At 37.2% G+C, this 18,026-nt stretch overlaps 2 protein-coding genes across 2 annotated transcripts in view; one reads left to right on the top strand and one right to left on the bottom strand.

Moving 5' to 3' along the window:
- armc9 (armadillo repeat containing 9) overlaps positions 1–18,026 on the bottom strand; it is a 61,612-nt gene that overhangs the window by 43,099 nt on the left and 487 nt on the right. Inside the window, exons 2-9 of the mRNA XM_016544070.1 lie at positions 16,655–16,740; positions 16,439–16,564; positions 15,166–15,336; positions 14,765–14,920; positions 14,483–14,575; positions 9,159–9,183; positions 6,951–7,108; positions 6,740–6,838 (exon numbers count right to left, since the gene is read on the bottom strand). Of these exons, the coding sequence (XP_016399556.1) occupies positions 6,740–6,838; positions 6,951–7,108; positions 9,159–9,183; positions 14,483–14,575; positions 14,765–14,920; positions 15,166–15,336; positions 16,439–16,564; positions 16,655–16,729 (903 nt within the window). The 5' untranslated portion in view covers positions 16,730–16,740. The remainder of the gene's footprint in view (positions 1–6,739; positions 6,839–6,950; positions 7,109–9,158; positions 9,184–14,482; positions 14,576–14,764; positions 14,921–15,165; positions 15,337–16,438; positions 16,565–16,654; positions 16,741–18,026) is intronic.
- LOC107732651 (DNA-directed RNA polymerases I, II, and III subunit RPABC3-like) overlaps positions 17,172–18,026 on the top strand; it is a 3,438-nt gene continuing 2,583 nt past the window's right edge. Inside the window, exons 1-2 of the mRNA XM_016544053.1 lie at positions 17,172–17,326; positions 17,501–17,628. Of these exons, the coding sequence (XP_016399539.1) occupies positions 17,556–17,628 (73 nt within the window). The 5' untranslated portion in view covers positions 17,172–17,326; positions 17,501–17,555. The remainder of the gene's footprint in view (positions 17,327–17,500; positions 17,629–18,026) is intronic.

The following is an 18,026-nucleotide window of genomic DNA, read 5'->3' as shown; positions in this document are numbered from 1 at the left end:
AGGATGAGTGTGGTCCGGTGTTGGTCCGTCCGCGACTCTCCGTGCCCTCTTGGGACCCAGAAACTGAGAAAATCGCTCTTTTGTCGAGATTTTTGGAAGTCAGATTCTCCAACCGGCCCTCCTCCGGAGGAGGGAGAGGTGCATTCACCGTCCCCCAAAGAGCAGTTCCCTCTCTCTCTGGGTCACCCGTCCCAGGGCCTCTTGCTCTTCCGCTCACCGCCAGGTTTGACGGGGGCATGGACGGGCGGGGCGGCCTGCCTACGCTCAGCTCCACGCCGCCACTTCCTCGAGGCTGGTGCGGATGCGGCACGGAAGTGGGGGTTGATGCAGGGGGCCGCCCTCGGCGACGAGTACCAATCTCGGGGATGGATGCACCCGAAGATGCGTTTTGCATCAACATCTTGAACGGTAACTGGTGAAGGGCCCGTTTCAAGACACGCAGGTCCAAGATCGGTCGTAACCCACCGCCTTTCTTGGGTACAATGAAGTAGGGGCTGTTAAACCCCGTCTTCATATCAGCTGGAGGGACCGGCTCTGTCGCGTCCTTCACCAGTAGGACTGCGATTTCCGCATGCAAGACAGGAGCATCGGCCACCTTCACTGCTGTGAAGCAGATGCCACTGAACTTGGGGGGACGCCGGGCGAACTGAATCTCATAGCCGAGGCTGATGGTCCGCAGAAGCCAGCGAGACGGGCTGGGTAGCGCTAGCCAGGCACCCAGATATCGTGCAAGCGGGACCAGCGGAACCACCACCGTACCCACAGTGGGGTAGCGAGGTGGAACGCAGGGACCCAATTCGGGCAGCTCGTGGGCGGACCGAAGAGGGGTCTGAGTGTGCGGTGCAACACTTAGCTGGTTCCACGGTTTGGCAGAGGATGCGTGAGTAGGGCCTTTGATGATGCTCTCGAACCGCCCGCTGCTGCCTGCTGGCGAGAGAGGAGGATGAGTGTGGTCCGGTGTTGGTCCGTCCGCGACTCTCCGTGCCCTCTTGGGACCCAGAAACTGAGAAAATCGCTCTTTTGTCGAGATTTTTGGAAGTCAGATTCTCCAACCGGCCCTCCTCCGGAGGAGGGAGAGGTGCATTCACCGTCCCCCAAAGAGCAGTTCCCTCTCTCTCTGGGTCACCCGTCCCAGGGCCTCTTGCTCTTCCGCTCACCGCCAGGTTTGACGGGGGCATGGACGGGCGGGGCGGCCTGCCTACGCTCAGCTCCACGCCGCCACTTCCTCGAGGCTGGTGCGGATGCGGCACGGAAGTGGGGGTTGATGCAGGGGGCCGCCCTCGGCGACGAGCAGGCTGGGGCGCTGCGGCCGGTGGATGGGTGGAGGCAGCAGCTGCCCGCCGGGGCAGATGTAACGAATCGCCTCAGTCTGCTTCTGTGCAGCCGAGAACTGCAGGGCAAAGCTCTTGACCGTGTCGCCGAAGAGGCCAGTCTGGGACACATGGGAATTGTGGAACCGTACTTTGTCGGCGTCCCTCATGTTGGCCAGACACAGCCAGAGATGGCGCTCCTGGACCACAAGTGTGGACATCGCACGACCTAGAGAACTTGTGGTGACCTTTGTCGCTCAGAGCGCGAGGTCAGTAGCGGTTCGGAGCTCTTTCAGAACTTCCGGATCGTGACCACCCTCGTGCAGGTCCTTCAGTGCCTTGGCCTGATGAACCTGCAGTAACTTCTCCACAAGCCGTATAAGCACTGCCGGTCAGACCAGATGAATGCCTACCGGCCCAGGAGGGAAGCGACGGGTTTCCCCACCAGGAGGAGGCGGTCTTAGGGCACAACTGCATCGCTACCAACCGCTCCACTGGGGGGATCGCCGTATACACCCTAGCTGCAACCCCGTCGAGGGTGGTGAGGGAGGAGGAACCAGCAGGTCGGTTTCTGGCAGCAAAAGGTGCCATCCATGACCTGGTGAGCTCATCATGCACCTCCGAGAAGAAAGGCACCGGGGCGGGGCGCTGAGAACCAGCGCGAGCCACCCCAAGAAACCAATCATCCAACCCTCTCAGCGGCCCGGGTAAACAGAGCCGACATCTCCAGATCCGATTCAGGTGTTGCCAGCATCCCGGAGGGCGGCAGCGCAGCCGAATCTTCCTCTCCAGAGAGCTCTCCCTCCGATGCAGTGATCGACATCCAGTTGTCGGGAGGAGCACCGAAGGATACCGCTGGTACGCTCTTTGAAGAGGGCCCAGCGCGTTCCTTTGGCGGCTCGACTGGTTGCGAAGCGCTAGAGGAGTGATGGTCCCCCGAGGGGTCTGCCACCACTGTAACCCTCCGACCGCCCGTGCTACTGCCCGAAGTAGCCCTCGCCTGGCTGCCGCCCGGACGAACACTAGATCGCAGCAGAGGCAACGGAGCTCCGCCCCCCTCGAGGTAACGGAGCCTGGCCCGCAGCTCCGAGATAGTCATCTTCCCGCAATAGCGCGTTCCTATGGCGGCTCGACTGGTTGCGAAGTGCTAGAGGAGCGATGGTCCCCCGAGGGTTGGTTCCCTGAGGGGTTTTCCACCACTGTAACCCTCAGACCGCCTGTGCTACTGCCCGAAGTAGCCCTCACCTGGCTGCCGCTAGGACGAACACTAGATCGCGGCAGAGGCAACGGAGCTCCGCCCCCCTCGAGGTAACGGAGCCTGGCCCGCAGCTCCGAGATAGTCATCTTCCCGCAATGTGAACATGACTCATCCGCGAACGCATCCAGAAACGGCATCTTTAAAAAGACGATCCGTCATTTTTACAAAGGTCGCACAAAGACGTAAGCTCTTTTAGAGAAATAGGCTCTTTCAGGGCTCGTTTAGTTTACACTCGAAGTGGATTGGTCTCTCTAAGCGAGATCCCAATTCGTTAGTCACCGATGTAACGTCGAGAGTGACCGACTGAAAGGGAACTTTGCACAAAATAAATAAATAATACACCAAAATACAAATAATTCATTTGCCCATGATGTATCCAAATTCAAATTCAATCAACTTTATGAAAACAAGTCTTATTGTCAAAAAAAGGTTTTTACATTGGTCTTGTTTTTAAGGATGTAATAATTAACTTTATATGATTATTACATAATTATCACTATTATTAGCATCATCTTGATAAAATATATAAGCATCCTTAAAACAAGACACTTGTAAAAACCTTTTTTTTATAATAAGGCTTATTATGAAGAGTTGCATTTGGACACATCATCAGCAAATTATTTATGTTTTTGTGGAGACTTTTTTTTTTGCAAAGTCTTTTCCTTCTTCCTTCACTGTGGCCCATTGGCTCAAGTTTCTAAACAAAAAGTAAGCATACTGATATCTAAATGCAGGCTGTCCTGTTTTCTTTCATTCTTCTTCTTTTTTTTTTATCTGACGCCAGGAAGTCGCAGATTATTTTAAAAGAAAAAGAAAAAAAAATCATGATATGACCCCTTCACTGTATATTGAATGTAAGTCCTTGTTGTAACAGTTTTGTAAGTATACTGTCCACTCTGTGGAACTGAAGACAAGTGAAACACGGTTTTCAAAGTAATCAGTGTTACGCTCTTCCTTCGGGATTCAGCAACAATATGTATGACTGTCGGACAAAGCCGAGCATTCGTAGACTGAACAAGGACGGACGTCCCATGACACTAGGGCGATCTAATGGGAACTAGATGAAGTAGAGTGCTTTGGGACGAAATACAAAGGAGGAAGAGGACAGGCAGGGCTCATGGTCATACATGCAAGACCGGGGAGGCAGGAAGAAATACGATAAAACGCTCAGCAACTTACATATCCATCATCATAAAGACTCATAGAGTAATATCCCTTCATGAGCAGATGATCAGACACACACAAACACACAGGAAGATATGATTGAGGACACACTAGCTGCAAAAGCATGTAGATATCCAAACATTTTAGGCAATATCTGATGCGACTCTTTGTAGGACTTGGATGTGAAAATGTTGGCTTTTGTAGGAAAATATCATACAAATCAAAACGTTTTGGTTGGTTTAAGCGACTAAATGACGATAGAAACAGAAAACAAATCATCAAAAACATATCATAAAAAATTTTTTTAAAGTTCCAGTTCTAGTGTCTCTCCAAATGTTCAGTCACATTTTGTCATATGTTTGTGCACAAAAAGGGTTAATTGTTTAACAGCGTAGCAAAATTTGCAATCGTGTGGATTCCAATTGAAATTACTGGATTTGTTCACACAAAAAAATCGGTGAACAATGGTAAATGTGACCGCCATTCACGTTTTTATGTTTAAAAATGTGAGAAACACACACACACACACACACACACACACAACAAGGTCTAAATACAAATAAATAAAAAAATAAGACAAATCATTCTGCACTTAAAATTAAGCTTACTTAGGATTTTTTACATCATGACATATTTATGACAATTAAGCACACTTCACTCCAAATTATCTTCATTGTCATTATCGTAATGTGATTAAAAGAACTGCAAATTACAGATTCTGATAGTGTTTGCCTCTTTAAATTATGCTGATGTAAATAAATAAATGAATAAATAAAAATTAAATATTTGTAATATTGTTAGTTATGAATCACCATTGAGAATAATGAGAGTGGATTTTTTTTAATGCAAAAACATTTGGAACAGCAGTCAAACATGTTTTTCTAGCACGTTTACAACATAAGAACGCAAAAACTTGTTCTTTGTGAACGGCCGCTAAGGTCTTGTTCTGACTGGAAGGACAGTTTAGATTTTTTTTCTTTTGGCATATAACAAAACAATGAGACAGCAGAAACCCAATTCACATTTGCAAGTGCTTTGAAACTGAATTAAAATCTGATCAGAAGTGGGTCCCAGTGTAAACGGTCAAATCAGATTTCAGGGTGTTGCGTATATGTAAATTCATACGCAATGCACAGTGGTGCGTGAGTAAAGACTGAGTGAAAATTTGTGAATTTAAACAGAGTTAGAGAAGATTTGTCATGACAGACGTGAATAGATTCAGAAGTTTCTGTGCTTTCAAAAGTGACAGCTGCTTTCAAGTTTGAGTTTCAAGGTCATAACTCTATGGAAGCCCATTTCCACCATGGAATAAAAAAATTTAAAAAGATCATTGTGACTCTTTTTTTAATCACAATCTTTTTTTTTTTTCTTTCTCGCAATTCTGAGGGAAAAAAGTGAGACCTGCAAGATACAAATGCAGAACTGTGAGACATAAAGTAACAATTCTGAGAAGACTGAATTGTGAGATATAAACTCACAGCGGCAAGAAAAAAGTCTGAATTGTGAGATAAAGTCGTAATTACCTTTTTTATTATTGTATTCTGCGGAGGAATAAAAAAAAAGAATTGCAAGAAACAGAATTCTATAAAAAAGTCAGAATTGTGAGATATAAATTGGAATTGCAAGAAAAAAAGTCAGAATTCCAAATGTTTAGATTAAAATTCTGACTTTTTTTCCTTGAAAAATGGTGTGTTTTGACGTCTTTCTGCAGCTGAAACAAGATAACTTCTGATATTCATTCATGTTTATTTAGTGCTGTAACTAGTAGTAAAGAGGAAGAAATGATCGGATCATGTGCTGCTTGAACTGAGGCGCTACAGCGATCTGTCACAACACATTAAAGAGCCACAAAACAGTATATGAAGAGTTCATTTGCAAAAACCGATAAACGCCACTTTAAAAAAGCAGCGCATTACAATGGTGAGGGAAAAGCTCCGTGTATTGCGCGTAATCACATACATACAGTGTATGATCACAACAACAACGTTTGTCAGGCATCTACATTGTCATCTGAGGAGATTACAAAGATTAAACGAGTGTTTTTTAAACTCTAAAACATGAAATGTGGAGTTATCTGCTTTTGCTATAAAACAAACTTTTAATATGTAAAAAAAAACATACTTTCAATGAACTTTAATTTTGTAAATTACCTGTATTTGTTTAAGTTATTATTACCTAATCAAAACAACCCAACTGCAGTTTGATTGATATTACTTGGAATGTGCAATAAAAAAAACGTGATTTCTGAAGAAAAAAAAAAAAAATGGAGTTATCGTTTTTTGCAAATGAACTCTTCATATATTGTTTGAAATATCAAAAAACAAAAAAAGAAAATTTGAAAGCGGAGACTCCACAATGTATTTTTCCCTGCGTGAGAACGTGATATGTGGCATGAGTGCGCCATGACTTGTCGGACATAGCAACCGTAACTAAGGGGGGCGGGTCTTTGCGAAGGGTCAATTAAGCACATTTAATTGTCCTCTCAAATTCTTATTCAAATTCCACTCTCATTACCATAATGAATCAAGATTTTATTTTTGTCAATGGCTCATTATTGTCAATGGTGATTCATTAATGTAATAACACAAAAAAATAACATAGGCTATATTTTTTATTTAATTGTTAAGTGTTTAATTTAAATTAATTTAAGCAACAAACACTAACACAATCCACACTACCAAATCACATTACGGTAATGACAGTTTCGAAGGAAATGTGCGCGATGTCGCGATGCAAAAATCCTAATAGTTCAAAAATAAGCTTTAAGATGTATTATATATTAGAATATGATATAGCCTATATTAATATATGAATTCAATATACATTGAATATTTCTTCTATATACACACACTATCTGAACAAAGAGATCTGATTTCATTATTTGCAAAATAACAAAGAAATTGGATATGGGTTGAGTGTGGATATTCAAATAATATGAAAAAATATATTTAGAAATAGAAATGCATATAAACATATTGTCAGAATTCTGCGGAGGCAGTAACTCACAGTTGCCCGGTCTGGTGAAGTCTACGCTCTGAGCAGCACTCTGTCTCATGTGACCGCTGAAGAGCCGCATGCACACGCCTTGCAGGTACTCTGGAGAGATCTGCAAAACATCCGCCATAGTCCCTTGAGCATTTTACGAGAAATCCTGTCCCGTGTAATTATTTGCATTGCTGGAATTGTGTACATAATGTGTGAGTTGATGTTTTGCTTGCCATCTTTCCACGGACTGTGGCCTCCAGCGAATCCACCAGCTCGGCCGTGATGCCGATGAGGTTGTGATGGTCGGCCTGCAGCTTAGCGAATCTCCTCATGCAGATGGCCGACTTCCTTTCCGCCTCGGTCAGATGGAGCTGCATTTGCTGAATCGATTCTGGGAGAAAACAGTCAAATAAGGGGTTGGTGAACACGCATGATGCCAAAAAGCCACATCGCCACAGTACGGGACGCTAACAACGCTGTTCAACACAGTGCAAAATGAACACTCGCTAAAATCAGATTTTCCTCATGTTATGTCACAAATGCGAAAATATTTAGAACTAAAAATCACATTTTCATTCGGTGGCAGTTTGCAAGGAAAAACAGCTAATTAATCCCAACTAATTAGGGACAAAATTATACATGCTTTATTTAAAATATTAAATTATATGATATTATCTGTTATTTTATTAAGATAAAACAAATTTTATTATTTCCCACAGTAATAGGTAATCGTGATTTACCATGTGACTGGAGATTCAGGATTAAAGCTACTTTTATATTTTGTGAACAATTATATTTTTATGATTTTATGCCAAATTACATTACTCAAACAAAACAAAATCAAACATTTGTGCAACGGGGCCTTTTTACAGACACATCATATGCAAATAAAACAGCTAAATAATACCATTATTAGGGACAAAATTATAAATATTTTTATATTTTATTATATGAAGTTTTATATTATATTATATTATATTACATTATATTATGACAAAACAAATTTAATTATTACCCATTTTGTAATAATTTTTGTAAACATTTTGAAAAATCATTATTTAAGTTATATCACAATTTTTTTTATATATATATATAGTTAGAACAAAATAATGTTGTTGGGTTTCACAGACACATAAAACCCAAGGAATTTTACTAATTAATACCTTAATTAGAGGCAAAATTATGCATATTTAGTTTTATTATGTATTTATTGCATATTTAAAATGTACATAAATAATATTATATGAAGATAAAAAAATAGTTATTATCCACATTAATGTGTAATTGTGATTTAAAATGTAACTGGAGATTCAGTCACACCTTGTGATCAATACATTTTTATGACTTTTCCTGTCATTTGTAATTACTGATAAATATTTTAATAAATCTTTCAAAAAAACAAAAAAAAAGTTTTGACACCAAAACGAAAGTATTTAGAACAAAACGTCTCAGGTTACTTATGTAACCATGGTTCCCTGAGTAGGGAACGAGACACTGCGTCCTCTAGGGGTCGCTATGGGGAACGCCTCGTCGTGACCCGTGTCTGAAGCATACATTGAAAAAACACCAACAACACGTTGGCCGGCGACAGCCCATGACATCACTACCGGTGCGATTATAGTATAAATAGGCGCCGGGAGAACATGTCATTCACTTTTTCGTCTGAAGCTTGCGTTTGAAGCATGGCAGGAAGCCTAGAGACTGTCTCGTTCCCTACTCAGGGAACCATGGTTACATAAGTAACCTGAGACGTTTTGTTCTAAATACTTTCGTTTTGGTGTCAAAACTTTTTTTTTGTTTTTTTGAAAGATTTATTAAAATATTTATCAGTAATTACAAATGACAGGAAAAGTCATAAAAATGTATTGATCACAAGGTGTGACTGAATCTCCAGTTACATTTTAAATCACAATTACACATTAATGTGGATAATAACTATTTTTTTATCTTCATATAATATTATTTATGTACATTTTAAATATGCAATAAATACATAATAAAACTAAATATGCATAATTTTGCCTCTAATTAAGGTATTAATTAGTAAAATTCCTTGGGTTTTATGTGTCTGTGAAACCCAACAACATTATTTTGTTCTAACTATATATATATATAAAAAAAATTGTGATATAACTTAAATAATGATTTTTCAAAATGTTTACAAAAATTATTACAAAATGGCCATGGGTTGTTGCCGACCAACGTGTTGTTGGTGTTTTTTCAATGTATGCTTCAGACACGGGTCACGACGAGGCGTTCCCCATAGCGACCCCTAGAGGACGCAGTTCAAAGTTCCCTTGAAAGGGAACTGTAATGTTTATGTGACTAATGTTGTTTCATATGCAAAAAAACAAAACAAAACTGAAAACCCTGAATAATCCAATTATTAGTGACAAAAATATACACGTTTGAATGAAATGATTAGGCTCTGAATAATTCACCTTTGTTGCCTTTTCCACCTTCGTTCTGGTTTTGTGGTGTTTAGGAGTCATGCAAAAAAGCCATTGTTCATTTTGATGGATTAATATCAGCGATTGCCCCTGCCCTCAAACTACATCAAGCAAAAACATTCAAGTTTGCTCATCAAACACAACATTCACACAACTTGTGTTCACAATCCACAGCCCATTGTAAAACATTTTATGACAATGTACAATGCGTTTAGCCACTTTGGCCCTTGCAATGTTTTAATTATTACGCAACCATAATCCTCAGGCTTTCCTCTATTACAAAAGAGATTCGGTCATTAAGAGGTAAACAGAGTTTACGGTGCAGTTGCTATTGTTTGATATCAAAAACTGGAAGGAGCACTGTTCAGCTGCCTACGGCTCTTTCAGGTTTCAGGTAAAACTATGTAAGGATGATGAGTCATAGCATTTCCTGTTTCTAAGGCAAGTATCGCTATTAACATTGCTCAGACTTAGGTTCAGTGATTAGAATATAGTCCTAAACCGAACATATTTTTTATCTTTATACAGGAAAATGAAAATATTATACAAGTTGGGAATCTGTAAGATTGTATTTTTAATTCTGATGATAAAAAAACAGTAAAATTGTGATTTTTATAGAAAGTTTTGCAAAACTTTTATTGCTTGGTTATTTGTCGCTATATGTGAACTGTTTTAAAGGTTAAATATTATTTGAATTTTTTTTTTCTGTTTTATTGTCCCTATGAACGGTAATAAGCATTCTGCGTATTTTATAATAGCTGAAAAGTCTGTTTTTGGTCTAACAGCGAGATTTCTTTAACCATTCTTTTAGTTGCATGTCAATGGAGTGCCTTGAAAAAAACAGACTACGCACCTGGCATTCATTACAATCTCAATAAGTAAAGTGGCAGACATTTTATTGCCATGTGGACATATGGAGATTTCTCAAACTTACACCCGATCCCCTTCCACTACTGGCCTGCCTGCCCAACGTTGCCGCTAACGTTGATGCTGGACTAACAAACACTAGCGCTAAAGCAATATGGGTAAGAGCTAGGGGTGTGACGAGACACTTATCCCACGAGACGAGACGAGACACGAGACTGGGTTCACGAGAACGAGACGAGATTTTTAGACTTTTTTAAAGAAATCCTCAATGATGAAATATATAGGGACAAATTGTATTTTATTCAACTGAAAAACACAAAATGCAAAAAAGTAGGTGCATTTTGAAATCAACTTTCTGATTTTATGAATATAGTACTTTATGAAATTAAACATCTATTTTAATAAATTTTATGCAGTAATAAACAACATGTAAACACTGCAAAATGTTTTGCCACAAACTCAACAGACAGGCAAGTAATTGCACAAAAACTATGAATATAAATAAAAATAAATAATAAACAACATTACTGTATCCATTTAAAAGAATAAAGGAGTGGTTCCCAAACTGGGGGGCTCGGCAAGGCTGAGGGATAGTTAGGGCTCTATGAAATCCGTTGGCCCTATGAAATGTTTTATTTTTTCTCACCATATTATTTATATTTTTTATTGTTACAGAATTCTGTGTTTTAGCATGTCTAATTATTTAAATGCATAAAACAACTTAATTTATTAATGTTTTCCTTAAAGTAGCCTTATGAATTTTTTGTTCCCCTCAGAAATTCTGTGTTGTATATTTACATTTTTCTGGTTATCAAATGAAGGCATAAAACATTAATTTAATTTATCATTCTTCAAATCAAACCGGACTTTTATTTTGACGGGTTGCCGACCGTGAATACCTTTACAGTTCTGTGTATGTGATATGACGCTATTGACGGGTTGCCGTGAATACTTTTACAGTTCTGTGTATGAGATATGATGCTAGTTTTACTCAAATCAAACGCTAAAATGCTCATGAAGTGACTCTCAGAGCAGTTCTGGAGATGTTGTTCATGTATTTACGTCCTCATTTAGTGAGACGGCAGACGCTGAAATCACCGCGAGCGTCAGGCGTGCTTCAGTGTGTGTGTGTAGTAAATGAAACCGCGCATCTGCGCCATTCATTAACAGAGACAGTCAGAACATGCAGGATTCATATTTAAATCGACTTTTGCGGCTTACAGATACTAGTCCATATCGTGATTTGATTTAAGTGTAATGACCTACTTTTGATTAATTAATTCAAAATTTGACAAATTCTGTGACATTCCGCGTTAAACTGTGAATTCTGTTTTTATGACTGGATAAAGACTACACTGTGTAATTTTCCTAGTTATCATGCGGCCACTTGCCTGATGTGAACATAAAATATAGTTTTACTCAAATCAAACGCTAAAATGCTCATGAAGTGACTCTCAGAGCAGTTCTGGAGATGTTGTTCATGTGTTTACGTCCTCATTTAGTGAGACGGCAGATGCTGAAATCACCGCGAGCGTCAGGCGTGCTTCAGTGTGTGTGTGTAGTAAATGAAACCGCGCATCTGCGCCATTCATTAACAGAGACAGTCAGAACATGCAGGATTCATATTTAAATCGACTTTTGCGGCTTACAGATACTAGTCCATATCGTGATTTGATTTAAGTGTAATGACCTACTTTTGATTAATTAATTCAAAATTTGACAAATTCTGTGACATTCCGCGTTAAACTGTGAATTCTGTTTTTATGACTGGATAAAGACTACACTGTGTAATTTTCCTAGTTATCATGCGGCCACTTGCCTGATGTGAACATAAAATATCTTACATCCCCCCACTTGTGAACGAGCCAGTGTAATGCAAATATATCTGAAAGGTCTGCGCGAGGACATCGTCACGTTCTCGCGAGACACATCGGATCTCGCGAAATCTTGTGCCACGAGATCTCGTCACACTCCTAGTATGAGCATATTGTTTTCTTCTGGGTATATGCGGTGAAAATGTGCAGATGAACTGCAGGCTGTGAGACATACAGCCCATGTCTACCGTCGGGGCGATGGTACTGAAGTTAGTGCCCACTTTTGGCAGAATTCTGCAAGGTTCAAAAGAAGACACGAAAAGATGGTTCTGGGCTGGAAAATTGGGCTTTGCAACGGCTCCTTAAACATGTTGGACTTGAACCAGGAATGAGTAATGCAGTGGCCTGGGGTGTAGGATAAAAAAATAAACAATAAAAACTACAGTTTTAAATTTTAAGTAAAATCCAAGTTTTGCAGAAGTTACAACTTGAAATGTTGTGCAGTTTTTCAACTCTTTAATTACGATTTAATTCCTTGTACAAAAAATATATATTAAAGCTGTAAAAACATGATTTAATCTATCATTATTAATAAATTATTCTGTAAATAATACATCTATTATTATACACAAAATAATGTATTAATATTAAGAAAACAATGACGGAATTATTGTGAAAAAAAAAAAAGATTTGGCCTATGCATGATGTTCTTATTTCCATTTGCATGAAATTGCTGAAATAAATTGCTTTGGTTGCTAAAATATATTCTCAGGATATATGGGAAGGATAAAGATTTCATGTAAAAAAAAAAATAAACCTAGGTTTTAAAGTTGAAAGTAAAATCTAAGTTGTGCAGAATTTAAAGTTACAGCACCATTATTTCCACCACTTGTTAATTAGATCTAAGATCTATTTTTTTATAGATCTGAAATGTGTACCAAAGAAAAGCCAATTACAGAAGCATCTGTAATGAGATGAATAATGTTTCATGAATCAATAAAAGTGAATCATTCTCATTGAAAAATCTTGTTTTAGATAAAAAAAAAAAATTTATTATTACCCACAGAAATTTGTCATGATGATTTGCAATGTGACTGAGGATTCAGGAGTGAGTAAAGCTGCTTCCTCATATAGAGATGTATAGAGGAAGTAGCTTTACTCCTGAATCCCCAGCCCATCATTTGAAAGAATTACTTTGGTAACTGGATAACTCAACTACATTAAATAAAAAAAAATTTTTTTTTAATGTAGCTGCGTATTTTCATGTTTCTCATGTTTCAAATTTTGAAAGTCCACTGAAAACATCTTTTTACAATTTTTGGCATAGACAAAGTTTGATGAATGTACACGTTATTTGACAACATGCTTGGGCAAAGTAATTAAAGTGAAAATGTCTGAGGATTTTTATCTTTATTTTTATCTTATACTTTCTGAGGATTTTTATCTTTATCCCATTTTGTTCCATTTCGTTTATTTCTATATGTATATCAATCTCTCTATATATATATATATATATATATATATATAAACAATTATTTGCACTTTTTTTCCTTTTTTTGTTGTATAATACAATAACTGAAGTGGTTTTATTTTATATTTCATTACTATTTATTTATTTTTCATTTCTATTCATTACTTTTATTTTACAATTACTATTCATTACTATTAATGATCATTTCTAAGGGTTTTACAGGCTTGTAAATCATAATTTAAAAATTACGATATACTGTAGAAAATGCCTCACAATATACTAGGGGTGTAACGGTTCACAAACACGACGGTTCGTTATGTACCTCGGTTTTGACGTCACGGTTCAGTATGATTGATGACAGCAGGAGGAAAAAATACTAAACATATACATACATATATATTATTTGTTTTTTAATTAAACAATGTTTTACTGAACAAATTGCTCTTTCTTTAAATAAATTCAATTATAATTTTCTTTAAATCTACCTCATAAAATAAAAATTAAAAAAATCTATATGCCTAAAAATCGACCTCAGCTTCTGCTCTAAACTATAGGGAGCCCTTTTACATTGCCATAAGGCTACAATTAACAGAGCCCACACTTTAATTTAATTATTATTTATTTTTAACTGTAATAATCAACACTCAAATTAAAAACTTGTATGCAAACATGTAAATTAACTTCTAAATTATACAATTTCTATCTGTTGTTGAAATATAATCATTAACACAGTGGCTGTCATAACTTGCTTCATAAAATATTTATTTAAATAATCATTACAAAAATAAGACATCACTAACAGGTAAAGTAAAATATAATGAGTATATAGTCTAATATTTCGCGAAATGCTCTTCTCTAGACTTCATTTCTCTGAACTAGCGACATTTCGTTCACAAGCCGTTTTAATCGCATCTTTCTACGAGTGAAACACTGATTGTGCGATTACACGAGGCATGAGATGTTTTTTTTGCGTTAAAACTAGATGTAAAGAGGAAGGGATGCCGTCAGAACTGAAGGCATTTATTTTTTGTCTGAATTTCCTGAAAATTTTTTTTAATGATTTGTTCGGTACATGTGCGTACCAAACCGAAAGACCCATACCGAAAATATTCGGTACAAATACGTGTAGCGTTACACCCCTACAATAAACACAAAAAGGATACATATAAAGTCAGAAGCCTCGGTGTGTTTGAAGCTTTCAGAGTCACTGAGAGAAACTTCTCCAGCCTTTCCCTCAACTCTGGTATCCAGGAATCCTATGATCCAGTAAAAACAACACTTTAAAAACTCCTCTGCATCAAGCAAGTGCTCAGTGTACATAGCTACAGTATCATGCACCTATACGAAAACGCATCCTAGTGTATGCTTTTCTAAGAACTAACCTCAGATTGTTTTGTCATGATTTTAATCAGCTGGTGTTTTGGTGACTGTTATGCGTGTTGTACCTGGAAAAGCTCCTGGAAGGACGGGTGTACCGTGGGATTGGGCACAAACGGCAGAGCGTAGAACGGCAGGAACTCGGTGGTCTGGCTCAGTGCCGCCCCTCTAGTCTCCAGATAGTGTTTGAAATGTGTGATCCTGTTGTCAAACTCTCCTTTATCCTGTATTACACAAACATATTTTTACATTTAACAAAAAATGATTTGCATCTTGACTGAAATCTAATACCATCTCATTCAAATACTGATTCAAGTCATGTATTTGACCGAAGGAGAGGTTTGCTTGAATATTTTACTTTATGAGGACATCTGCTGGTCAAACAGAATATATGCATTGTAGATTTGTCTATTCGGTACATTTAAAAATGCTCATTTCATTACTATTCCCAACAGTAAAATGTACTTACGTGACTTCCTACAGGTGATTTCAGTGGGTATATGGTAAAATGAATTTGTAAGTAGAATTCCAGTTTCTGAGCTACCGGATCAAAATCCCGAATCTCCGGAGGAATGGTTTTAGCCCACAGCTCAGAGAATACCTTATAGTCGCCATCATTAAAAGAGCTGAGAAAATCCTCCTATTGGGAGGAAAAAAACGAGCTATTAAGTAATGAATTAACTTTTAAGTTGCTTTTTATTTTTAAATATATTATTATTATTATTATCATTATTAAAAAAAATACAAATACGGAGCGGTTTGTAAATAAATAAATAAATAAGTAAATACATTTTAAAAAAAATTCCTGACATATTAGTATTTTTTTTTTTCAAAAATGCTTGCCATGACGTAATGACAGCAATATTTTCAGGACATGAAAGCTAAAATTATACAAATATAACATAAACATGTATAAATATAACATAAATCATTAATATCAAGTATTTGATAAAAACTGTACATTTTAGTTGCTTTTCACTTTTCAGTCTTTTTTTTTATAATTAAAATAAAATGTCCAAATACTGAGCAGTTCGGTAATTACAGAGCTTTTATCTGAACATCCAGCAAAAGTTTTCTTTTATTATTATTATTTAAATATTAATATATTGCAGATTATATATAAATTATAAATACATCGTATGTGTTAACATATTTCTGATATTTAAACTTCTAAACTTTTTAGAAAAAATCTAAAATGCTTTGCACGATGTTAATAAGCCGTGTTGGGTACACTGATTATGTATTTAAAAATACTGTATATATCAAATTTATTAAAATGACAACTTCTTATGAAAAAGTGCAAAAGTTCGGAACATTTCAGAATTCTGGCTAATAACATTAACAAAATAGGGGGAAACTTTATCTGATATGTTTATAATAAGATTATTCTAAAGCAAGCTAATCTGTGAAATACTTTACAACACTGATTCTGTTTTGTAAAAATTGTACATATAAATATCAAATTGGCAAACTTTTTTCGGACTTTCTTATGAAAAAGCGCAAAAGTTTCTACAATTTTAAAATAGACTTTGATAAAGAATATCTCTTTGGTTTTGAGACTTTAGTCTTTGCAACTTCAGGGATCTTATCTATGCACAATCAGCTTGTAACACTCCAAAGAGAAAGGAAAACTTGAAATCGCATCATATGACCCCTTTAAAGCACGCTAATGTAATAGAAAAACACTGCAATTTGAAAGTGTATGTTATTTTTGAATAAATGAGATCAGAAAGCAGTCTCACGTGAATGCCGATGGTTTTGGAGTCTCGCCGTGAATGTCCTGCACTTTTGAGGACAGGTTTTCCTTTGCGTCTGACTTCCTTTTCAAACACTTTCACAGTCTCTTCAAACTCGGCTAACTTCAGATACTGTCAATTGTTACATACTATGTCACTGTATGTCTATACCTGATAAATATGTTTTTTAAATCAAATAATAAGAGTGGTATGTAAGCCCACCTCGTTGATCACTGACAGCAGATCACTTTCACTTGCCAGATCCTCACCCATCTTCTCAGATTTTCTGGAGCTCATTGATCCACAATCTAAAAAAAACACACAAAAAAAACATTAATTTTAAAACTGGGATACTGTTACAGAAAATATCAGACCTCAAGATGATGATGTCTCTGCTAAGTACTAAATATCACTTGTTAACAGCATTAGGCTGCATATAATCCGTGAAGAAATCGACACAAAGCCAACAAAACACTTAATTTGCTTTACAGATAAGTCACTTGAGAGCCGTTTTATCTTCTTTCTTCTTCAGCTCGAAGCAAAACAATCTGGTTATGCAGAAATAAACTAAGCGTATGCTGCTAAAAACACTGCACGTGTTTATTCGTAAATAATAATGCGCTGCATAAACAGGTAACTTATATCATTTATAGTTACATAGTTAGGTTAGCTGGCGTGATAGCCGGTTTGCAGTTTAAATATGACAACAGATCCACCGCCGTAAACGCGAGCCATGACCCGGATGTAGTAGTAAATCACGTGGCCAGAAGTGAAGCACATTGTTTCGCGGCATGTTTCATATTTGTGTTGAATGAGAAGAAAGTTGTTTTCTTGCACAGTTGATATTTCCTATTTTTAACTGGAACGATCTTGCGCTCATTGTATGTGGAGAAAGTATGTAATATTTGCACAAATCGTTTATTTAATTGGCGATGTACTACTGTACCTGATACTATTGCTAACTGTTAGAATACTGTCAGAATGAGACTTTATCGACATAATATTTATGTTTTTAAAGCTAAACATAGTTTTATGTGAAATATTAATCTCTTTTTTGGTTGTTACCAGGATAAATACATCACCAATTGAGGACTTTTCCGTTTCGAGTTCAGTTCGTGTGTAAATGGCTGGAATTCTGTTTGAGGATATCTTTGATGTGAAGGATATTGATCCAGATGGGAAAAAGTTTGATCGAGGTGAGATGATTTATAGTAAATTCATATAAAATATATATATATTGAAATACTATTTATATAATAACATGCATTAAAAGGCATAAAAATACTTATAATACTTAAAAATATCATATTAATAAAATATTGAAAATTTTTTTTTTTAATCTTTTTAGCTTGTTTTGTATATCCATTATTGGAGTATTTTTACATTACATTAAATTATAATTTTAAAATACATTAAATAAAATGAAAACTTAAAACAAGACAAAGTAAAAGTTTAAATAATGAAAACTAATAGATTTAAACTAGCTTTTATTTTTTTATTTTACTAATCCATGCTTTTTTAATGTAAACGCTTTACTATGTAAATACTACTTGAATAAGAAATATTGGGGGGGGGGGGGGCAGGGATTCTTTTT

The sequence above is a fragment of the Sinocyclocheilus rhinocerous genome, unplaced genomic scaffold (genome assembly GCF_001515625.1).
Source record: "Sinocyclocheilus rhinocerous isolate Xijiao unplaced genomic scaffold, SAMN03320098_v1.1 scaffold579, whole genome shotgun sequence".
Classification (NCBI taxonomy): domain Eukaryota; kingdom Metazoa; phylum Chordata; class Actinopteri; order Cypriniformes; family Cyprinidae; genus Sinocyclocheilus; species Sinocyclocheilus rhinocerous.
This window is presented reverse-complemented; position numbering and strand designations above follow the sequence as displayed.